We start from the raw sequence: 23,458 nt of genomic DNA, 5'->3' as shown, positions 1-23,458 counted from the left end.
CCGTGCTGAGCAGTATATCATCTACCCCCTACTCATTAAAGTTGCGCCCCCCATCAAGTGCTCAAACTCCTGCCCAAGCTCTTCCACCAATGCTCGGAGCATATTTTTGGCAATATAACGTCCAGGAGTACCCTAAAAGGGCTTTCTCAACTCGTCGGTGAGATGGAATGCAGCTCTCTGGCCGGGGCCAACTTTCCACGCGCGTCGTAACACCTGCAGGCCTGTAACTCCCCCTGAACTGCAAGACTCGGTTATCGAGCCTCCTCCAAGTGAGGCCACAGTTATTGATAACTCTATCCAGCTGGTCCCGTGTGCTATCGATGATACGGAATTTGTATTCCCGGATTCCTGTCTGATCCAGTTCGATAGCATAGACTTTGTTTGTCTTTCGGGGACCATGACACCAGTATTAAAATATCGCTTAATAATCGAGCACATGATCAACCCATTCCTTGATGAAAAGAGTTCAGCCGGCCGGACTTTCCCGAATATACCGTCCATAGTCGCCTGTCCGTGTCTGTATGAGAATAGATGGGAAGCAGTCATAAAATCTGGGTGAAACCAGTGTTGAAAGTTGGGCACCAAACAAGCCCGTTCTCACCGACGCTCTCATAGTCTGCTAGCAGGTTACGTCGAAAGTTACTCTGAATACTAGAATCCCTGGGTCCCACTACAGTTGCAATCCCGAGGCCCATTCGGCTGCTCGTAAAAAGGCTCATGAAGCTTTCGCGTAAACTTCCTTCTTTTCTCGTCAGGGTCAATGCCTGCTTTTGATACGATGTCAGTCGAAGGTGTTGAGCCCTTATTTGCTCGAAAAGCATCTTGGCTTCCTCCGTGCATTCCTAAACTGAGGGCTCCCCTTCAAACTCCGCAAGAGATATCTCGGAAACTACTCGTGTTTTGGATAGTACGATCGCTTCGACCTCGGCCGCTGCTGTCCAGAACTGCGCATCGAAAGAACCGTGTGCCTTCAGTTTCTTCCTCGCCTTGTCTGACTCAGAGTTGAGTCTGTCTTTCCTACCCGTCAGGTGTGGTATCTCCTCGTGGCATCGCTTCTTTGGTATGAATAAGGAAGGCATATCGTCGAAAGCCGACATGACGTACTAGCGTGGATTCAATAGACACTGGAGGTGTATAGTGAATCGAGTGTCTCTGGGGAAAGGTTGATGGAGCCGTCCTGCGGGATGAGAGAAGTGAAAGACAGGCAGGTTCGTCCACGAAGGGGACTCTTCAGGCAACAGCGGTAGTGCTGAATCATTACATCATTGTTATTCTCTCATAAGTCATCATCAGGATCATTGTAGGTTTAGATATCTGCGACAAAATCTAGCAGACGCCTACAGAAACAGGCCAGCAAGCGAAGGCATGGCGAGAGAACAACCCATGGACACAAGATAATGGGAGAAGATAATATGGCAAGCAGATATGATCTGGCTAGTAGCTGGTTTTGGTGGAGAGAAATACCAGGTCCTGGTAAAGTGACATAGTAGAGGCTCACGGTGAAGGGTGGCATCTCGTGACCGTCCTAGATGGGGTACGCCGTGCAAACTCTGGATGCTTGCTTCTTTCAGCGGTCCCTGAACACTACTATGTGAGAGCTATCTTCTTCGGGGCATTGTGCACCACGATTCGCTCGGCCTATCTTTACAACAATGACGCTGTTTGTCTTTCTGGTCGTGTTCGGCAATCGAAGATTAAATTAGCCGGGCGACAATGTACATACATTGGTCAAGCTCGTGCGCAATATTACTCTGGATCTCGACCGTTGGTGACGCATCCACTTGCAGCTTTGATGATCGATCCAATCGCAAACAGCCGATAGTGGTCAAGGAGTGGAGACCGTGAGGGGAGATTGCAAAGTCTATATGGTTAAAATTCCCGTAAACGGTTTAGGCGAGGCTATCTCGCTTCCTCAGTGCAGATCGGCAAGCTCGGATGCGAAGCTCTCCCCGCGTTTTAGCGACGCTATCTTAACCTGATCGCGCAATATTTACCGCCTCTCCAGACTACACGACCTGCAAGTGACGTCTTTCTACATGCTTCGTGACGATGTGTCGGTATCTGGCCCGGATGGGCCAATAGCATTGACGACGGATTCGATAGGCAACAAGCAAGGGGGAGCAGATGACCTGGCCCTTATCTACGGTACGGACTATATGTATACAATATGGGTTGCCCCGAAGTCCATGAGCATCGCGCTCATTCCGTATTTCTCATGGTTGTGAGCCCGAAATGTCCGACAAGATCGACGCAGAGAAGCCCTTGGAGGCGCGAGAAGATGACCCTGATCAGGCGCTCGGGGAGCTGGGATATCCCTCGGAACTCCGTCGAAACCGCTCGCTTTTCACGCTCCTGTTTCAATCGTTGTCGATTGCTGGAATCCCCTTCGCTGAAAGCGGTGCACTCATGCAAGCCATCTATGGCGGTGGTCAACTCTCAATCTTCGTCGGCTGGATCGTGGTCTGCCTCATGGATCAGTGCGTGGCCATGTCGCTCGCCGAGTTAGTCTCGCGATATCCCACCTCGGCCGGTCCTTACTACTGGTCCTTCCAGTTATCTGGAAAACATGCCAAGCTTCTCTCATTTATCACAGCGTGGGTGTGGCTGATCGGGAACTGGACCATCACTCTTGGGGTCAACTTCGCGTTTGCGCAACTCTTAGTTGCCACGGTGTCCATCTATGCCAGCTGGGAAGCTACAGATTGGCAGCTTCTTCTAGTACTCTACGCAATCTGTATCCTGGCCTTCTTCATCTGTGGCTTCGGCAACCGCTTCCTCCCAGTTGTAGACACCCTTTGTGCGGCCTGGACGCTGGTTAGCATCCTTGTAGTTCTAGTAGCAGTCTCCGTTTCCGCCAAAGCTGGTCGCCACACACCCTCCGATGCCCTTGCGCAGTACGATACCTCCCTATCCGGTTGGGGAAACTTTTCATTCTGTATCGGTCTGCTCCCCCCAGCCTTTGTCTTCTCTGCGATAGGAATGGTTTCCTCCATGGCAGAGGAAGTACATGCCCCGGCGATCAAGGTGCCCAAGGCCATGGCCCTCTGCATCCCGGTCGGTGGCATCGCCGGCCTTTTCTTTGTGATCCCTCTCTGTGTCACTCTTCCTGAGCTGGTCGACATCACCCATGCGCCAAGCGGCCAACCGATTCCCTATGTGTTCCTGGTGGTGATGGGGACACGGGCCGGCGCCGTCGGTCTCGTCTCTCTCCTTCTCGTCGTCGGGTTCTTCTGTTCCATCAGCATTACCAACGCCGCCTCTCGTTGTACTTGGGCTCTCGCACGAGATACGGCCCTCCCCGTGTCAAGGCTTTTCTCTCGTGTGGACGATCGCCTCCGCATTCCACTATGGGCATTGGGTCTTGTGACCGTAGTCCAGATGCTCTTGGGATTGATTAACCTGGGCAGCAGCAGTGCCTTTACAGCGTTCGTCTCGGTTGGTGTGATTGCTCTGGCCATCACCTATTCCATTCCAATCAGCATCTCCCTATTTTACAACAAGCGCGCCGAAGTATCCAAAGCACGATGGAACTGTGGTCGAGCGTTAGGAACGACAGTGAATCTCATTGCTCTAGCGTGGATTGCCTTTGAGCTCGTCCTGTTCAGTATGCCTTCCACCTTGCCTGTCACACCCGTCTCGATGAACTATGCGTCGGTGGTCTTCATGGGGTTCACGGCCTTGGCATTTGTATGGTATCTGGTTCACGCCAGGAAAGGTATACCGTCTTGCCCAACAAGAGGAGATTTCTCTGCTAACTTATTCTAGTTTACGTAGGACCTCCCCTATCAGATGGAATGCCTCAGGATATGTGAAGCTCTTTCATCTGAACCTGTAAAGTCGATACACCTCGCCTCCTGGCCGAATCCCGAACCCCGTCGAACCATTAGCAACATTTGACATGGGAGAAAGGGTGTCCAGCCAGGGTGACATGATGATTTCTGGCCCTGTTTCACACCACTTGTCGCAAATTTCGATCTCACGATTGAGAGTGGCGGTATCTCTACGATGCGGGTTTGGCGTTCAGCAGTCCAGGACTTTCGTACCGTTATCATACTTCGCCGATGAGCGTAGGTTTGGATAGTAGTTACAATATTCTCGTTGAATTTATTGGGATTCATTGAATACATGAATTTTGCATAGTTGCTTTTGACTGTAAACCTCACTGTATATCAGTCCAGGAGAGCTGCACCGTACACATGGCATACCCGTGATAGCCTCGCTCTGCCATCATTCTACCGACCCAGCGTCGTCAAAGATCGCGACACCCACTGACCTCTCCCAGGTACTGTCCTCATCATCTGAGATGGTCACATTGAACCGGTCCACCCCGGCCTGGTCACCCGCAGTGTACGTTGCCACTGTACCGTCTACAGAGACCGAGCCCAACTCCCCGCCGGATACCTTAAAAGCTGGATTGGAAAATCCGGCGGCCAGGCCGGCCAAGTCGTACTTGACCGATGCCCCTGGAGCCACAAACACATGCGGCTCCGCCATAAAATTGATGTAGCCTTCGATCGCCGTATACCCACCTCCGCCAGTGGAGCCGTCCCACCAGTCGGCAATGCCATCGTCGTTGGCGTCCCAACTTGTCGGCCGCGTAGTCGTCGGGAAGTCTTCCAGTCCACCGGCATCTGCTTCGTTGTCGATTAGACCCGGCTTGCCGGTTTTCGAGCCGCTGTACGTGGCCGTTCCATTCAGGGTCTCCTGGATGATACGCTTGTCGTGGTCATCGACGACGGGCTGACTGGCGCCACTGTCCGAGAGCACACGCTTGTAGGCTTCTGTAGACGTATGCTCTTCGATGTATGACGGAAAGAAACTGATCTCGCAGGTTAGTTAGCACTCGTGCCCGAAGAGAATAGGACGAAGGGGTCCGGACGTACGGCTCATCGAAGAACTTTTGGTACTCAGGTGCCGGGTCAATACTGACGTCTGCATAGCAGGCGATCTTTGAGGTCTGACCGGTACCATCCCCTGATGGGTATTGCACGGAATCCTGGTCAAATACGTCGGGCATCGAATTTCCAGCACAGTGATATTGCTGGGTTCCGGGCAAGTTATCTTCGTACTGTATCGTCCAGACCGGTTAGTCATAACATCATACACTCAGCTCGACAGAGCTCTCACCGTCGCTTGCAGGGCATATGTTAGTTTACTCGCAGGCCCCTGCTTGTACAGATTACCCACGAAATTCACTTCCTTCGCACCGCCATCAGTAACCCGCGAGCCTACCGGGTTATTAACTGGACTGTAGACAGGATAGAAGGGATCGCCATACCGAAGTTGTACACCACGTTATTCCGAATATCGAGGCGGCCAGCAAAGGTCGAGTTGTCGTCGACACCGCCACCCATGCTCCAGCTTCGGCCTTCCGCATGGCTAATCAGGTTATGGTGGAAGGAGCCCACGTCGCCCCCAATGGTTGCTGCATACCCATGAGCGGTCCCTTCAGGATAGTTCTTGTGTCCCGCGACGTTGAGGGGCTCCGAGATCATGTTTCGCTGGAAGGTGATGTTATGCGCCGTGCGGGACGAGAAGCACTCGTCGATTCCCCACCCCTATGGTGTCGGTCAATCACTGCGCATAGAGGTCCTGGAGGTTTATAGTAGCTCACCATTGAACAGCGATCAAGAATGCAGTAATTCGATCCTGCCATGCCCATGCCATCGACCGTCTCGCCCGAGCTACTTCCTGGTCTGACACGCACATGCCTGAAGATCACGTCTGATGCACCAGAGAGACCCAGCGGATGGCCTTGGACGGCGATGCCCTTGCCGGGCGCCGTTTGACCAGCACCGTGACATAGCTGTCACTCACCGTGAGGCGTGAATTGATCGTGATGACGCCTCCCACGTCGAACACGACAATCCGGGGACCAGTCGCGACTGCCAGCGCGTAACGCAGTGTTCCCGGCTCTTCACTGTCCTCCAGGCTGGTGACCTTGATGACTTTGCCCCCGCGACCGCCACGGGCAAAGCGACTGTCTGATGTTATTATGCGAACAATCGGCGTGTTCCATAGCTCTGCATGAAGACTCACCCGTATCCCTCCGCTCCCGGAAATGCTAACTGCGCAAGCCGAAACAGGAATATCCGACCTGTGTATGTGCTGCTGCCAGAAATCACATCCACACGCCAGTAGAAAGTGTCCATTGTGTTCAGCCCTTGGCTATGTTAGCGTGGTTCGATAATCGGGCCGGAGAAGGATACTGTACCTGATAGGGTTACCTGTGTTTCACTCAGCCCTTCTTCTACAACATTAAGGGCATCGGACGAGTTTCCCATGTAGACATTGTAAGTGACCGCATCCGTAGAGGACGGTGCTCTCCAGGTTGCTGTGATGCTATCGTCATCGCCCAGCTGCAGGTGCTCATCACGATGCGATGGGGCAGGGAATGAAATTTGGTCTTTCAAGGCAGGGGTGTCAACCTCGAAGCCGTTGAGATAGACAAGTCCATCAGCACTGGAGGCTGTGTACATGACTTCCACCGGTTGATCGACCGAGTCCACAGTAAATGTCACATAAGATGTGGCGGTCTCCCAAATGTTATCCACGCGAATGGACTGTTCAATTTCCTAGACAAACGCGCCATGTGAGCCTTGATTACGGCTGAGTCTCGTTTGAAACGACGTACCGACGCCTTGTCCTCACCGTCCACCGACACCGAAATTGTGGCAGCGGAGTCCAAATTGTCCCAGGCATTATGCCATGTCAACAGGGTGTGCTCCCCTGCTTCCAAGCCTTGGATAGTCAACGTAATCGGTCCGGGGTTGTCACTGGAGGTGGTAATCCCTTGGTTGACGACTCTTTCGCCGAGATGGGAGACGGGCCGCGTATATTGATATTTGTAGCTGTTGCCCTCTAAGTCCGAATCGGACGACACAGACAACGTCAAGTCGAGCGAGTCAATCGTCGTGGACGCATTCTGGCTTTCGTTTTCAATGGCCCAGGTGTGAAAGTCGGGTTCCGCGAGGGTGTTCACGGTGGACGGGCTCAGACGAACCCTGATCTGGGCTGTCGCGACTGCGAAAAGCGACGCACTCACAGCCACACGCCGGTATAAAGATCCCATGCTTACGTTTCCTGGGACATTCTGTCCATCCGGCCTTGCACGTCTGGTGGCATCTTTATGTGTCTCCGTCCCCCCGTGTGCCGGCGCGACCGAGAGAAACTGCCATGGCACATGCGATGCATCTCAGACCAAGCGTTTCATGTAAAGGTCCAGCCTACATTCACCGTTGGCGGAATTTCCGTGAGAGGCAGTCATGACCCTTCCAGGCAATTTATCAATGTTGCGATCGGCGTGCCGAGCCTTGGAAAATGGAGGCGATCATCCTCATCTCCCAATATCATTCGACCATCCCCGCCGGGAGGGGACCCTCGGGCCGAATTTGATAGCGAATAAATACACCAGGGAGAAACACCCGGGGGTTAGAGGTGCCCTGGATGGTGATACTTAGCCTCTCTCGGTTAAAAATCCGAAACGTCGCTTAAGTTCCTCCAGTCAGCCGGATAGCAATTTTGCCAGCAATCGAGAGCGGCCGTTGTTTGCTCTCTGGTAGCTGCTGTGCGGTGGAAACGGAAAATCACGGCGCAAGAGTAAAGATGAAAGAAGAGAAAGACATTGCCTAGTTAAAGGAGAGGCCAGTGCTGACCAGGGTATATGCTCAAATTCCAGACATAAGCCGTTGGGGGCCGTTGGCAAGTAAGCTAGCACGTACCTCTCAGCAAGATGTTGACCGTTGGTTGCTCGGATTATACAGACGGACATCATGTCTCTGTTGATATTCATCTCAAGTCTTTTCTGTATCTTTCGATATTCCACATCCTTCCGCTATCAGGCTGACTATTATATACCGCTGTTCCTCTCGAGGTTGGTAAAGCAGAACAGATGAACTCATAAATCCAAGCTGAGATGGTAGAATACTTGTTGTTACCGAGGACTGGCGCTCTGAGACTGCACCGTGGGTTAGCCCTAGTTCTGCATCTCGCAGCCACGTTGACGTTCGAAATATTACGATAACGGAAGGGTGACTTCGGCTCTCGCACCATCGACATGGAACGCGGTCAGCCAAGCAACCTCAAGTTCATTATATCAATAAACACCGGTACTCCATGGCCTTGAAGAAAGCGTCCGCCGGCTGAAGATCAAAGGGGATGAACTCTTTCTGAAGGCTAGTCCTGCTTTATTCGAGCTCCTCCTTAGCGCTGTACCCACGTGGTCTCATAGGCCATGTAGGTAGGTGAGCTATTGTAATACCTGGCTTGCCAATAGTTTAGCAAGAGTTTATCTGTTGGTTCTACACCGGGCTAAACCGTCATGCCGCTGTATTAAGGATCTAGTCGTTGCCCAAACCGTGGCCTTTGTGCTAAATGCAGCATTCCACTGTCTATCTAGCAAGCGGGAGAAGAGACCCATGTCTCTACGGTCATACACAACTATAATCAAGTTTCTGTTCGCAGCAGCGCCATTCAGCACCATCAAAGTAAAAGGCTTGTCCATCTTTGTTCTTGAACTTGCGTTGGTACGAGTCTTGACAAGTCAATTTGCCTAAATACACATCTCACACTAGTATTTCGATCGTTCGAATCTTTTACGATGCAAATATGATCAGGTTTCCAACAGATTTGAAGGCTGTTACTGGGACATTGCGTGAATGCACTACCGAGATGAATGCAGGCATTCATACATTAGTGCTAAGCCATAGCATCCCACTTCTTCGCCCGGCTGCCGATGGATTACCCACCAGGGAGCCTGCAAGGCCCTTTGACCACGACTCAACCTTGCAGGACTGGTTCCAGTCTACTAATCGCACATATTGTGGGTACCATCCAACCCTGGTTATTGACGGGTTTGTGATTTCCCGGAATTTCAAAAAAGAGCGCACGAAGCATTCGTAGATTTCCTTGGTTAACCGCAGATAGTGACGTGGCAGGTATACTGAACACTCACCCCAGGATTGCAGTTTGGATGGCGAGCAGTGTACAGCGTACTGAGATCCACTACTTGGGGAAGAAGCTACCTGAGTAGCTGAGGGGGCGTTTTGAGTTGGATAGTTCCGAATCAGTTGGTTCCGAGAGCTGGGGTCGGCGAATATATCCACGTCATTGGATGCCGTCCTATGCTAGCCATATGTTCAGGCCCCGTTGACCACGTTTGAAGCCTTGCATTGGTGACGGCCTGCAGGACGGTGGGTCTTCACGGCAGTGGCTGGCGTAGAGACTGTTCTTCTGGCTTGGCGGTGCCTTCTGTGGACGCCCCGCCGCTGATCTTTGGGTGTCTAAGATCTTCTTCTGTATGACAATCCACAGTTCGAATCTAAGACTACTCCTCTCCTCTTCCAAGTTATGACCGGACCTCGATATGCTTGAGTCTGCTTCAAGGTATGGTAGGGAAGGAGCCTGGCACATATTGTCGACTACGACAGTAAAGCCAGGACCCTACGCTATACTTCCAGTCTCCGATTCATCAATATACTTTTATTCGTTCCCACCAAGTAACTAACATCCCCAGCCCTGGACCTGGTGCAGATCGGGCCATCCTGGCGGCCTGAAAATGACAGATCAAGTCTAAGATTGAGCGTGCATCTGGGCACACCGACACGTCACTGCTTGCAGTGTGAATGGGTCCCACACGATCCTCCCACTCTACTATCAACTAGCCGGATGCGCAAGCCCCGTACTCTCCTTCGACGTCTAGAAGGTAGTACGTCAACCAGGCAAGATTTCAAACATTGCGTCGCTGTACGTGCTTGCATCTATATTCACGCTTCGTCTCAATTTATCTACCAAGCAAGCTGGAGGGGCGTCTTGACGGTGCGAGGCCATCAAGACACCAAGGTCTAGTCATGGCACATTATGAAACGTCTCTTCTGATACGAGTGATGGCATACGTTGTAGGTAATCTGTTCGTCGTTCTCTGCTGGAGATGGTGGGCATCATCACGCTATTGGGTAGCAATCTACCTTCCTTTTCAGCTCTGATCGATGGCCGATCATTTCCTGGTGTATGGGCCCCCGCTTCTGAAAGGTCAATCCTGCATCTACTCTTGCATGATAGAGAGCTGATCGAGTCAGCTGAAATAGGTGGGGTAGCTGCATGGCTGGAAAGGACGGCTCGTTTTGCGGTGCAAGGGCGATTGTCGTATAGGGAGAGAATAGTATAAATATGGGAGCGTGGGCGTGAGAACCTTCTGGCCGATCACAGCTCTATCTCTCCCTCGGATCCCAAGAGGAGAAGCACCACATACCAAACAACGACACTATGGGCGACGCAGGGCCACCAAAGATCAGTAACCATGATCTTATCAGCTCGTACTTCATTGGGCCTAAGTCCGAGAATCTGAAACCGTTCAGCGATAATATTGCAATCATCCTAGACCAGCTTAAGAAGACCCGTGACAACTACGGTGGCCATGATGAGGTATGACTGTTCTTCCTTCTATTGTTCCTTGGCTTTCCTTTTCGTCTTCCTCAAACTACAGTGCACCTGGATAGACTAACGCGGACACTAGATATTCATCTCCGACACGGCCCAAAAAAAGTTAGAGCCGGTCTACCAGAAATTCAAGGAGGCTGTCCAAAAGACTGCCACGCTTTTGGGCGAGCATTCAATCCCTTTCTGGCATCCCCGCTATCAAGGCCACATGTGTACGGACATGACCATGCCCGGTCTCCTAGGCTATTTCATGACTATGATCTATAACCCGAACAATGTGGCTGTCGAGGCAAGTCCATTCACCACCGTCGTTGAGCTGAAGGTGGGACAGCAGCTATGCGAAATGTTTGGATATAATATCAATGAGAAGGCCACGCACTTGCCTCTGTCTTGGGGTCACATCACCTGTGATGGGACTGTGGCCAATCTTGAATCCATTTGGGTTGGTAAGTAAGCCTGCCAACACTGATAGCCACGGGCATTCTTCTTACCTGCTCATCTGCAGCCCGCAATCTCAAGTTTTATCCCCTCACCTTGTATCAGGCTATGAAGGAGGGGCCTCTTGGCTTCATCGCGAACGATTTCCAGGTGACCACCTGTGTTGGAGAGGAGAAGTTGTTCAAAGACCTGGGTGTCTGGGAACTACTAAATCTCCAGCCCGACGTCATCTTGGACATGGGAGATGCTCTCTATAGACAGTTCGGTGTCACCTCAAAGTTCCTCGAACAGGCCTTGACGCCATTCACCATCCAAACGACTGGCAAGGACGTGCTAGAACGTGAGTTTCGGATCACGAAGCCCGCCAAGTATTTCCTTGCGCAGACACGGCATTATTCGTGGCCCAAAGGCGGTGGTGCGTATTTTCCTCTCTCTACGTCGCGAAGATCCGCGACTAACCTCGATAGCGATCGCTGGCATTGGGTCTGCGAACATGCAGGGCGTCGAGCTCGACATGGAGGGTCGCATCTCTCTCGACGCTCTCGAGCGAGAGCTGAATCGCTGCCTGGAAGAACATCAGGCGGTGTATGCAGTCGTGGCCGTCATTGGGACCACAGAAGAAGGTGGAGTTGATCGGTTGCATGAGATCCTGGCCATGCGTCGGCGGTTCCAGGACCGGGGACTGTCGTTCTTGGTGCATGCGGACGCTGCCTGGGGTGGGTACTTTGCCAGCATGATCCCCCGGCACATGATGGACCCGACCAAACCCATCGATGAGGAGGATGGAAATACCGCAGTGGACGAGGTCCCCCAATTAGCGTTGAGGCAGGACACGCTCACCGATATGATCGCACTCAAGGAGGCTGACACCATCACGGTGGATCCTCACAAGGCGGGCTACATCCCCTATCCCGCGGGCAGTTTGTGTTATCGCGATGGTCGCATGCGGTTTTTGGTCACTTGGACTAGCCCATATCTGACGCAGGGGTCGACAGAGAATATCGGCGTGTATGGGGTTGAGGGCAGCAAGCCTGGTGCTGCCGCGATGGCGGCTTGGATGTCCAACCAGACCATCGGCCTCAGTCCGAGCGGATATGGTCGTCTCTTGGGCGAGGCAGCCTTTACCAGTGCGCGGGTAAGACCTCTCTCTGTGGACCCTGTGGACTGACTACATTTGCTGACCTTCCAAGCTATCCGCCTGGTACGCCGCCATGCACGTCGATCAGCCAGGCTGGAAGGAAGAACGGCCTTACTATATTATCATTCCCTTCAACCCGTTGCCAATCGAGAAGGAGGGTAATGGCAGCTTGAGCGATAAGGTTAATACGCGTCGAGAGGAGATCCTCGACAATGTGATCAAAAAGACCAATGAGGAAATCAGCAAGGATGAGAAAGTCATGGATTGGCTGCGCAATATTGGCTCCGATCTCAATATCAACGCCTTCGCCATTAACTGGTATGATGAGAATGGTAAACTCAATACGGAGTTGGAAGAAGCCAACTACCTGATGAGGAGGGTGGTGAACCGATTGTCCATCACCACCACCCAGGGAAAGGCCGAGAAACCATTACTTTTCCTGACTTCAACACAGTTCGAGCCAGCCATGTACGGCCAATGTGCTCAGAATTTCATGCGGCGTCTCGGGCTCACTCCCTGCGCGCAGGATCTCTGGGTCTTGCGAAATGTTGTGATGAGCCCCTTCCCCACCACCAAAGACTTCATCAGGAAGCTTATGAAGGAGGAACTCGAGAAAGTGATCATTGAGGAGGTTAAACACTGTCGCACGCGGAACAGCCGTGACCAGAAGGAACTCGAGTTCCTTCTGCGAGGAACCGATGAAGTCTTCCTGGACTTCCAGACGAGCTTCCACCGCGCGACTCAACGCCAGCAGATCATTTTAGCCGCCACGCTGGCGGAAGACACGAAAAAGGACTACATTGCGCTGAAGCAAAAGTTTTTGACCCAGGACATTGTGTTCAAATCCACGGCATCCCATAATCTCAAGGAGTTGATCGACAAGATCAAGGAAGGAACGAAGTCGGAGACAGCCACGGAGGTAGAGGGCGTCATTGGAGCCCGCAATGGCGAGGCGTTTATCGGCACTCCAATCCAATGTACTGTGAAGATGATTCGCGTCGTGAAAAGTCGTCCGTTGAACTCCGCCAATCGTGACGACCACTATCCACGACACTTTATGCCGTTCTACTTGTACGGCTCCGAGGACCAGTATCATATCTCGCATATGCTGCTGCAGGCACCGAACGTGAACCTGTCTGCCTCGGACGTGCAGCTCGACCAGGAGCTCCTCAAGAAAGTGCGTCCGCGACTGCGCAACCACAATGCTCTGATCCTCACCTTAACGGGGTACCGCGAGGAAACGATGCATCCATTCCCAAAGAAGAACAACGATGATGTCCTCTTGAGTAAGGACTTTTTCTTCCGCCAGGACAAGGTCTTCAACGTCAAAGTGTACGAGGATCCCAAGGCGGACGATGCCCAAGGCCCAGGGTTAATTGACACCCTCGGCACCCCTATTGCGCGAGGAACGATGAAGTTGGGCTCAGACGTGCATATCGATGTGGAGACCCTCAATCGAGACCCGCTGGAAACGAACGAGGAGGGCGTTAGGTGGGATACCAAGTTGGACGAGATTAAAGATGCCTTTGAGGAGGGCCGCAAGCTGGCATCTGGCATGGCGCCCCAAGCTGCTGTGGTATCGTAAGTCATCTCGATGTGTCATGGGCTCTTCTAGGTTTCCCAAGAGATAGAACAATAGTATAGGAGATTATTTTAACCCAATGCCTACTATCAAAAAACGATTGTGGATAGATACTATGATTTCACGAAGTGTACATATACACGCCACTTCTACTAGACACTTGAAAACCGATATATGCTGTACAATGATCCGGGCTAATCCGCGCCGTTCGTCCAAGCCCCATAATCAGCAGCCTAGGCCTTGAGACCAGCGACCAGCTTGTCACCGATCGACTTGATGCTGTCCTCGAAATCCTCGGTCTTCTTGGCCTTCCAGTTGGCACTCTTTCCAGGAACTGCATCCTTGCCGGTGAATCCGATGTAGAGGACATCGTTGTCATCATGACCATGATCGCCATCGGGATTCTCCTCGGGGAAGCAAAGCTCCGCCATAGAAAGGGAAGCTTCGCCAGTAGAAGTGCCACCGTTGGTGTCACCCCAGATACCATAATGCTAAATAGCTCAGGTTAGCTAGCAATGTTTCCTGGGTAGGCGAATACACATACCAGCTTGCCATTGCACACCACCGCCATAACACTCAACGGCTCCATTCCGTGCTTCTGAGGCTTGAACTTGGGCGAGTGTTCCTCGTTTCCAAACACAATGTAGGGATGAAGGTTGGCATCGAGGTCGGGAATTCCGAACTTCTTCACCTCATCCTTGAAGGCGGTCACATCCTGACCAGAGGGGTCATTGGAACACTTCCCAGCAGAGTTGTTGGCTCCATCGCAGTCGACATCCATGTTCGTGTACAGGCCACCCTTGGCGGAGGAGTGCATAAAGATTGCTCCCTCGATGTCGCCACAGTATTCAAAGGACTTGCCATCGCTATGTCCACCGTTGGTAAAGCCGCTCTCTAGTACGTTTGAACATTTTCCCTGAAGTAATGCAGGGTATTAGACACTAACTCCCAGGATATAGGATTGACCGACGGTAGAGGAATGTACCTTATGCTTTTCATAGATCTGCTTCAAGTTGTCCGGCAGATCATATGCGGTAGCGCCAGTGACCAGAGCAACAGCGAGGATCTCAGAAAGACGCATTGTGTCAAAGGAACAGTGGATTGCTCGATGAGAATTTGGAGTTGAGGAAGTAGGCCTGTTGATTCCACAGTCATTCCACAAGAAATGTTCTGGGCTTTATACGTTATCTAACCCTTCGACCGTATGATTTAGAAGCAATGGCTAGGCTACTGCCATGAGTCCTACGAAGCATCGCCCCCAAAACGATCGACGCATTGAAATGTAACGCTGTTATGGCTCCGGGTGAGCCAGTGCCCCCTCAGCCGTGAAGTGACCCCATTGATCTGCACTTCCAACCTTCCATCTAAGGCTCCCCCTGAAGGTATGGCCCCAGCATGCCGAATTGTGCACCATGTTGAACTCGCTGGCGTGGGTGGTCCTCATACACGAGCCGGATCGTCAGGGCAATAGAAATGGCCTGGTCCTGATGCATCAGATCATCAGCTTCATTCCTTCGAGACGATGTAACCCTGAATCCAGCATGCCACCAGCTTCCGAGGCTCCTCTATTTTGGCCCGATGTTCTTATCAATTAGAGGGAACATTATGATCACCTACACCTTCACTGGATAGGGCCCCAGTCCTGTTGTTTCGCAGGGGACTTAGATGACGAGGGACAGTCTAATGATCATAGTATGGTGAAATGGGGCCGCGGTAGTTTTCCAAGCAGCCAGGTGAGACTAAAAAAACCGTTCTAGCTGCTAAAGTACCTCTCCACAGAGACGCATGGGACCTCTGTCGCAATGCGGGTCATGGCAGGCCAATCATAGTTCTGTTGTCGATTGGTTACCCCAGGTGGAAAGTGGCTCTAGGAGGAGTTTCTATTTCTAGGCAGCTGCAATTTCGATTGGCATCGTCAGATAATCCTTCTGCTTCTGCAGAAACGTCGGCTCCTCCCGAGTTGTTCGGGTGGCTCCCGATCAGCTTCGATCGGCAGCTTGCCGATGGTAGATTCGTATCGGTGTTGCCGACAATATCGACCACGTGCAGGTACCTGCTGGCTTCATCCGTTGCTTTCCTTACGGGATCTACCTTGATGGGGATGGTAGTATGAGAATAGACACATACTGTTCTCAGTACGAAAAGAAAGCAACACACTAAGCTACGCCTCGGAGGCTACATGCCTCCGATACATAGGCATCCTGGCTCCTGAGTACATCTGGAGAAGGCTAGAAGCTGCATACTAGTTCTCGCAGAGTTCACAGGTGCAGAATTGGCATAAATATCACCATCATATTATTAAGGTGACAAAGGGGAATCGTCGCTTTCTCAGTCCTTACAAATCCAGCATCCCAGACACAGGTAAAGGGGCTGTAGCCAGCGCTTTCTAGTGATCTACTCTTCCTGAATTGCCGCAAAGAGTTTTGAGTTAGCACTCTGTGCCTGGCGAATCTGAAGCCTCACGTTGCCTTGTCTATCGATATCGTGGAGTAGGCATCAGTCATGCCTTTTTCGATGTTTTCCGACGTCCATCCCTTCCATGGTCCCTGCCCACAGCTTTCCTTTTACTTGGTTTAGCTGACTTGTCTGACGCTCCTAGTGTTTTACCATCTGCTAGCATCTGGACCAATGTCTCGATACGCTTCGCCCGGCGCTGCGGAGTAGTCCACTGAAGCTGAACCAACACCGCGTAGCGGTCTGACCGGTTCAACCCTTCAAAGAAAATCGAGGCTGCCGGCGTCTGTGTCAGCGCAGTGGCGAAATCTTCTGGCACCGTGATACTGGCCGGGCCATCGTATGCACGAGCCCAACGACCATCCGCCTGTGCAGCTTCCACCACAGCCAATCCGGCTGGCCGCATACGACCGGCGTTGAGCAACGACTCTACGGTCGTCACATTTTTCTTGGACCAGATGCTCTTCGCACGTCGTGGGGTATATCGTACCAGCCACCAGTCCTCATCGTAGGCGTGTGCCCGACCATCGATCCATCCGAAACATAACGCTGTCTCCACAGCTTGGTCGCGAGACACAGATGGAATGCCTGAAGATTTTTTGGCCAGTTTCACGTAGATCCCTGGAGATTTGGCATGCTCCCGTTCGAGGAATTGTTCAAAGTCAGTGGCTGATCTAAAGGGGTGAATTGGAAGATCTGATGGTTCTGTTATGGCGTGTGCCTTAGGCGGCATTATGAATGGGGTCGTCTGGAGCTTCCCGAAAGCCGAGGCAGTCAACACGCGAGAAGAGGTTCTAGACGTGGGTACGCGTCCAGGGACGCGCATTGGATGGCTGTGGAATGGTGGAGGTCGTCAATCCGACGACGCTGCTCGAATGGCGATCGCGGGCTTCCACGCCCCCACGTGCTGTCAGCTGAACCCATGTGACCCGGGTTTCCCGATTGGGCTACCCGGCCCAGGTTGACAATCGAACGCGTCGTAGGAACAGTAAGTTTTCATTCGACTTCTATATCAATCTCTATGATGTATATACAGGAACAAATAACGACCAGCGCGACACAGCCTGCATTCGAGGGAGACCCATCGTTGCAGGCGGGGGAAAATGAAAGGAGGATTCCGTGCAGTCATGCCAATAATGTCACCACGCTCGCCTCAACGACTTGATAGGCCTTCCAATTCCCAACATTAAGCAACCACTTTGTCAGGGATACCACGTCGTCGACGGTCAATGCGTAACCGGCGTTTCCATTTTATGCGACTCTTTCGCAGCGAGCGCTGCGTGCGCTCCCAAGGGTAGTTCACGGGCGACTCCCCACCGGTGAAGATCATGAAATCATACAGAAATGCTCCGATCAGAGCACCGCATAGAGAACCAGCCCATGGCCCGTAAAACCAGTAAGGGTTTGTGAAAAGCTCGGACCCGTATCCGAGAGCGAGAAGGGCAAGGCGCGGCCCAAAGTCTCGACTAGGGTTGAATGCAGCCCCGGTCTGGTAGGAGAAGGTATTCGACAGCACAAACACCATGAGCCCAATGATCAGCGAGTTCATGCCCGCCCCGGGTGGTGCATTCTGGTCGTCACCCAAGGCCAGGATCGTCGTGGCTGTGAGGGCCGTCCCGAGAAACTCCGTAAAGAAAGCGGTTGCTGGATCAATCCAAGCTTGACGCTGGCCAGTCACAAAGCTGGTCACAATCCCCACGTCTGGTGGGTAAGGAGGTATTGGTGAATGGACTGGTAGTATACACCGTAGGCAGTCAGGGCAGCAACAAAGGCACCCACGAACTGCGCGAGAAAATACTCCGGCATCTTACGTTTGGGGAAGCCCCGATAAAACCATAACATAATCGTGACACTGGGGTTGAGATGGGCACCGGAGACACCACCGGAGATATAGATCGCCATCATTGTAGCAAAGCCCCACGCCCACGCCGTTGTATTCGGATTCCCGGCATCAGCACGGTGACAGAAATATCGGCACAGAAGCCAATGGTCAGCTGAACCCATACCGCCAGGGATTCCGCGAGCGCCTCCCGATGGTGAGTGCGAACAACGGACCAGGTCGTATGATTGTTGTGTACTTCGTCTTCCACCAGCTCCTGCACGAGCGGATGCAGATCGTCCGGGAGTGTGGATTCATGTAGCGCCGAAAGGTCGGGCAGGGCATCCACCACGGCAGGGTCCGCCTCCGGTTGCTCTGGCACAGGCTCCAGTGTTCATCACTACCATGAAGTACGCCTCCCCCAGCTGGAACGGATGTTGCGCTGGGGACCACGCTCGGCCCTTCTGGCACGGTGGAAAGCTGATCGCTCGGAGCATCAATCCGGACTGACGGGCGGCGGCGGCGAGTAGAGGACGTCCGGGATACGCGCGATGGACCAACATCTCCCGTGAGAACTTTATTGACAAAGTTATTTTCCCGCTGGAGCCGGGCATCCTCGACCTGTGCGGCCATTTTCCGGGGGTCTGCCATCTTGGGAATTTGGCCTTGCTCCAGGTCATTCGGATCCACATCGAGTCCCAGCTTCTGGGAGTTTTCAGCCGGACGCTCTGGCTGCAACCGCGCATCGAGCAGCTCCTCCTTGGTGGGCACCATGCCGGCCCGCACGACACGCGGCAAGGGCTTTGCGAGCGACCAGACGGGCTTCGTATTGGCGGGCTGTTCATAAGAGGGGTTGAGATCTGAATAGCCCGGTTGGACGAAGGGTTCATGAGCCTGCCGCAGCTGAGGACCGTCCTCTGGGCCCCCCATGGTGAATTGCCCCTGCGTGCGCTCCGCTAGAGTCGTTCGCTGGGCCAAACTGCCTGTCCGCGCCGAGCGGACAGTACTGCGGCGTCGCATCCCGTCAGATTCACCACCATCTCGGGTGGTGTCCACGCCTGAAGTACGACGGGTGGGAGAGCCATAGTTGGCAGTATCACTCACGCCGCGTCTCGGTGAGCCCGGCGACGTCTCCCTGTTCAATTCTGGTCTACTCTGGCTGGTCGCTTCGGACTATAGCAACCGCGATTCGGCGTTCGTTAGCAAGAAGCCGTGAGCACTGTGAGATGGTTTGGCCCAATCCCTTATCAAGGAACTCACCCTAGCTCGGGGGCGTCTGGGGCTACTGTCGTCCATGATCGCACATTTCACTGGAACTCGGCGAGGTGATGTGTCGCTAACACTAGTCGAATCTCGACGACAGCACCACAATAACGGGCAGAAGATAACGCGCGAGCAGAAGTGAGTCCTGGCCTGGTTGGTGGGCCTGCAAGGAAGATAGATAAGGACAGCACGAGGATTTTTTTTGTCGATGAGCGCAGAGAAATCTCCCGAAAATTGAATCAAGGAGCTACTCCATGATAGGAAATGAATAGCGCTCGCCGAGTACTTCAACAAGCTTTCATCAACGAGGTGGTGGAGATTTTCCGCCAGAAGTGGAGCCGTTTTGACAAGGCTCTGGATCTCTACTCGGTCAATCAGAGGGGTCATTCACCGTAGCCAACGCGCCGGTCGAGCCGGTTGCTCTGTAGCGCTGTGCCTCTGACATTATGTCCCACTGCATCTGGCTTCTTGTCCAATGGATGGCTGCATCGCCTTGAGATCGTGAAAGCAAACGGTTTCTGACGTCAAGGTTGGCCTTCCCTCGGATCTCGAGAACACCATCATTATGACCACAGAGTCAGAATGCTTGTTTGCTCTGATACAGACTACTTCGTCTGCACGATTCCACGAGACCCTCGTCCAGATCCTGTGATGGGGCTTCATTAGGGTCAAGAGTTTGACCTCCCGGAGATCCGCCACTGGTCATTCTACGAAGAGGCTACACTCTGGTACGTATTGAAATGGGATGATAGACTCGATCCAATGGGCATTCTTGGCTTTCTTCGTGTGCCAGTGGCGTGAGCAGTCATTCATTTTGTCTTGGTATTTTCTTCCCCGAACGCAAAAGAGCGCCTGCCCCTGAGTGGCAACGACACGATCCAGGTTATCAACCTGGTCAACTTAATTCGTAGCACGACCCTCCAGGGGCAATTTCGGCGGGATCCTTTCCTACCGAGTACACCTCTTTTTGTGAAATCGAAACCCTGAGGCCAAGAAGTAAAATTCGGGGAGGAAAAAGGGGTAAAGGGAAAAATTTTGCCGAGGGGCCGCCAATATCCGGAAATCTCCACTTTCATCGCCCAGCACCGAGTTTCACTCTGGATATGCACGCCTGGCCGGTGTCAACCAATACAACTAGTAGGGACTCTATCGTACTATATGAACTCGTCAACTCTTAATTCTGCGTCCGACGAGCGGAGAAAGGAAACCACCTTTACAAGCAAGGATGAATGTGGGCGACGGTAGAGAATGGAAAAATATATCTCTCTCTATCCTATTGGTGTATATGTATGCCTCGCTAGAGATTACACACTGGGCAAAGGAATCAAGAGGCGGATTGTTGGGGGCTAATGCTGTGATTACTGCTACTGTGGTAAGGCTTTGATATCCTTCAGTATCTACGTGGTGTAGAAGGGCTGATCCCTGCCTCAATAGCCAGGTTGGATATATAAACCATCTTCGGCCCATGGTTAGGATCATAACTTTGGTCTACCATATACGTCCGCAGTCCAGTTCATTCTTTAAAGAAAGGAATAACCCTAATAAGAATCATCAAACCAGATCAGAGCATTCCCAAGACGTCTGTCGACCTGTGAGAGAATATGGGACTATAAGGGATGAATTGACAATATCTACGATGGTGCAATATTGCACATCCTGACAGCTTCTTTCTCCGGCTGAGCCACTCGCTCCTATGAACTAGTCGTCAAGTCCGTCCTAGAGTTTGGAGCCATACTGGCCGCTGTGGTCCGGCACCATCCGCACTCGGTGGAGAGCATTTGCATCATTGAAACCCTTCATGAGCTGATTACGAGGGGTTTCCCCATGCGGTAGTTTCCGCCACTGAAATCTGCGCAGCATGTCTGACTCGATCCCCATCACCTTGTCGGCGACGAACTCACCCAGTAAAGGTAGGAACTTGAAAGCGTGACCACTGCCACCGGTAGCCACAATGACCCCTTCCTTGCCTGGGATGCTATCAATCACCCAATTGTTATCAAACGAGTCCGTGTACCAGCACAGTCTGGTTTGCGAGATTCCGATCCCACTCTGCTTCAACTCGGGAAGATACTTGTCCAGAAAGCTCTGAACGACATGGACGGACTTCTCCGGCAACCCGGTAATGAACGGCGAGGTCCACTTGGTGATGGGTACACTGCGCACTTGACCCGACTGGGCCTGTTGTGGATTCGTATACTTGGTCCCTCTGTACCCGATCTTCATCACGCCGCGGCTATCCAGCGGAAATCCGTATAGATTGCCATTTTCCCCGGCCCGCGTATTCCACTGGAACACGGGAAACTGGCCCGGTGAGAAACGTTCCCGCAGGGGAGATCCTTCCGGGATCTGGATCATGGCGATGGATCCGGCCGTGGTCTCGCAGAGGCCATCGATCTCGGGGACCAGACTGGGTGTCCAGCCTCCACACGCAACAATCGTCGCCGCGGCCTTGTGCGGTTTGCCGTCGGCCGTCTTGATGCCAACCACCTTACCTGACGGATCTTCTAGGAAGCCTTCAAAGCTGCCCGCCTGCCTATCCAGGACCAGTTTCACACCCAACCCCTTGGCTAGATGGAGGGCATAGGTGCAAGCTTTGTCAGCATAAACAAATCCACCGATCATATCCAGATAGCCCTGATGATCTCCATCTTTGGAGAGACGGAATGGATCCACCGCGTAGCTAAACCCATTCGCCCTGGCGCGTGCCACCTCCTTTGGACCAGAATACAGCAGGTACTGTGTATGGCCTTGACCAGCTTTCGTAATGCTGTCCACCGACCGCTTCTCGAAGTGGTTGAGACCATTAGTTTCGTCCCCGAAATGATAATTGCCACAGTTGACATAGATCCGATCTTTGCTTGTCATGCCGGGCGGCAATATCGTTCCTTCTGCGAGAGACCGGTTCCATGATTCCCAAACCTCGATCGCCTTGAGGGTCAAATTCTGGTACCACACCTCGTCACCGTACGCAGCACGGATGATCTTGTTACAATCTGCATTTTCCGTCAGAAATTGCTGCATGAATCCTGTGTGTGGCCGGTATATTTACCTGCAGAGGCCGCATCACAGCCTTTGTCGAAGTCGTAGTGTGTCTTATGGTATGGCTGTCGGTCAAAGACCGTGATATCTGTGAATCCTCTCTTGGCTAGATGGATGGCACTGCTGAGGCCAAAGATTCCTGCACCCACAATCACAATCGGTGACTGTTTGTCCTTTAGAGGTATGTGATATGCCATTGTAGAAACCCAGGGGGGTCTGAAAGAGATATCAAACAGCGTGATTCAGGCGAAATGAAATCAACTGCTTAGAGTCAGCCGTACTCCAATCTTATATTAGAGGTGGACCATCCCGTTGGAGCTCTATGTGTATATCAGGATGCAACCCCACCTAAGATTATGGGGGGTACCTAAAACTCGCTTTTACTTCCGATCAGCCTGCCTTGCGACCATCTGAACTCAGCTACTGCGTCATAAGCCAGAACGGTCGTATCTTGAACGTGTCGGGGGAAGCAAGCCGCTCGGCAGACGACTGTGGTTGTTCAGTGGCTGCTTTTTCGAAATGGACCAGCCCCGCGTTACGTGACAAGATGCCGGTTGTCGGAAGGTTCCATCGCGTTTTTATTCAGGCGTCTTACCTAGAAAGGCGTTATATCTCTACCTCAGTTGGTACAATCTTCAGAAAGACCGTTGTCAATCTCCTCATTGGCCTGGGTTCGAACACCGGAATTCCAGGTCACGGACCCAGCAGCTCAGGTATGGCTTGCTCGGAGACAACACCGATACCCCGACGTCGACTGGACCTTCCTGGTTTGCTCAATGATCGAATGATACGTGTCGGCGGGCTGATCCTGGTGGGAGATGTTGTCAAGTGAAGTGATAATGGCGTGCGGGGAAATTGATATCGCATCCCATCCGCGGGCGGGTGCAACCGACCAGGAATTGCCATCTCGGTCGAATCTGGCCCTAATCGTATCTATGCCGCTGGCTGGACAGCAACAACGACCCCAGATTAGTGTCTCATGCCGTCCGCAGACTAGATAAGATGATATGGTGAACCTTGATCGTGTACGATATGATAGGACAAGGCACCTCAGTATGACGTCCGGCTCAAAAGCCTGCCTATCTTCCGCGTCACCACAAAGCAGATCGACTGACGGCTGCTCCTCATGGGTGCATACACTGTTAGCAAATGTCTGTCTGGCTTGGAGTGATAGTGTGGTCGGTACTGTAGAGCTACGGGTGTTGAAGCTGGGCATATAAGAGTCTATGCGGCCCTATGCTTCCAGCTCCCGTCCATTGCCTGCACACATCCCCATTGATCTTAGAAG

At 52.5% G+C, this 23,458-nt stretch overlaps 8 protein-coding genes across 8 annotated transcripts; 2 read left to right on the top strand and 6 right to left on the bottom strand.

Annotated features, from left to right (window-relative positions):
• Positions 1-2,232: 2,232 nt before the first annotated feature.
• On the top strand, positions 2,233-3,812 carry ABOM_008015 (putative amino acid permease; the record flags this gene model as incomplete). The annotated part of the gene is made up of 2 exons (XM_022535144.1): positions 2,233-3,715; positions 3,766-3,812. 2 exons carry the CDS (start codon positions 2,233-2,235, stop codon positions 3,810-3,812), a joined length of 1,530 nt encoding a protein of 509 aa, XP_022387699.1.
• A 415-nt stretch (positions 3,813-4,227) lies between these two features.
• ABOM_008014 (pectate lyase) lies at positions 4,228-7,072 on the bottom strand (the record flags this gene model as incomplete). Its single annotated transcript, XM_022535143.1, has 9 exons — positions 4,228-4,819; positions 4,884-5,068; positions 5,128-5,228; positions 5,279-5,558; positions 5,615-5,770; positions 5,818-5,980; positions 6,040-6,163; positions 6,215-6,575; positions 6,635-7,072. The coding sequence occupies 9 exons, from the start codon at positions 7,070-7,072 to the stop codon at positions 4,228-4,230; spliced, it is 2,400 nt and encodes a 799-aa protein (XP_022387698.1).
• A 3,191-nt stretch (positions 7,073-10,263) lies between these two features.
• Positions 10,264-13,598, top strand: ABOM_008013 (pyridoxal phosphate-dependent decarboxylase family protein; the record flags this gene model as incomplete). The annotated part of the gene is made up of 5 exons (XM_022535142.1): positions 10,264-10,422; positions 10,514-10,883; positions 10,943-11,290; positions 11,343-12,010; positions 12,066-13,598. 5 exons carry the CDS (start codon positions 10,264-10,266, stop codon positions 13,596-13,598), a joined length of 3,078 nt encoding a protein of 1,025 aa, XP_022387705.1.
• Positions 13,599-13,828: 230 nt separating this feature from the next.
• On the bottom strand, positions 13,829-14,676 carry csnB (glycosyl hydrolase family 75 chitosanase csnB; the record flags this gene model as incomplete). The annotated part of the gene is made up of 3 exons (XM_022535141.1): positions 13,829-14,086; positions 14,140-14,511; positions 14,581-14,676. The coding sequence occupies 3 exons, from the start codon at positions 14,674-14,676 to the stop codon at positions 13,829-13,831; spliced, it is 726 nt and encodes a 241-aa protein (XP_022387704.1).
• Positions 14,677-16,095: 1,419 nt separating this feature from the next.
• Positions 16,096-16,875, bottom strand: ABOM_008011 (YdeI/OmpD-associated family protein; the record flags this gene model as incomplete). The annotated part of the gene is made up of 1 exon (XM_022535140.1): positions 16,096-16,875. The coding sequence occupies one exon, from the start codon at positions 16,873-16,875 to the stop codon at positions 16,096-16,098; it is 780 nt and encodes a 259-aa protein (XP_022387703.1).
• Positions 16,876-17,235: 360 nt separating this feature from the next.
• On the bottom strand, positions 17,236-17,951 carry ABOM_008010 (MIP/aquaporin family protein; the record flags this gene model as incomplete). The annotated part of the gene is made up of 2 exons (XM_022535139.1): positions 17,236-17,750; positions 17,795-17,951. The coding sequence occupies 2 exons, from the start codon at positions 17,949-17,951 to the stop codon at positions 17,236-17,238; spliced, it is 672 nt and encodes a 223-aa protein (XP_022387702.1).
• An 88-nt stretch (positions 17,952-18,039) lies between these two features.
• ABOM_008009 (MIP transporter) lies at positions 18,040-19,164 on the bottom strand (the record flags this gene model as incomplete). Its single annotated transcript, XM_022535138.1, has 2 exons — positions 18,040-19,041; positions 19,129-19,164. The coding sequence occupies 2 exons, from the start codon at positions 19,162-19,164 to the stop codon at positions 18,040-18,042; spliced, it is 1,038 nt and encodes a 345-aa protein (XP_022387680.1).
• A 1,683-nt stretch (positions 19,165-20,847) lies between these two features.
• Positions 20,848-22,367, bottom strand: ABOM_008008 (putative sarcosine oxidase; the record flags this gene model as incomplete). Its single annotated transcript, XM_022535137.1, has 2 exons — positions 20,848-22,124; positions 22,181-22,367. 2 exons carry the CDS (start codon positions 22,365-22,367, stop codon positions 20,848-20,850), a joined length of 1,464 nt encoding a protein of 487 aa, XP_022387681.1.
• Positions 22,368-23,458: the final 1,091 nt, after the last annotated feature.

This window comes from Aspergillus bombycis (genome assembly GCF_001792695.1).
Source record: "Aspergillus bombycis strain NRRL26010 chromosome Unknown contig00062, whole genome shotgun sequence".
In the NCBI taxonomy this organism is placed as follows: domain Eukaryota; kingdom Fungi; phylum Ascomycota; class Eurotiomycetes; order Eurotiales; family Aspergillaceae; genus Aspergillus; species Aspergillus bombycis.
Note: the sequence above shows the minus strand (reverse complement) of the source record. Positions and strands in the feature narration are given on the sequence as shown.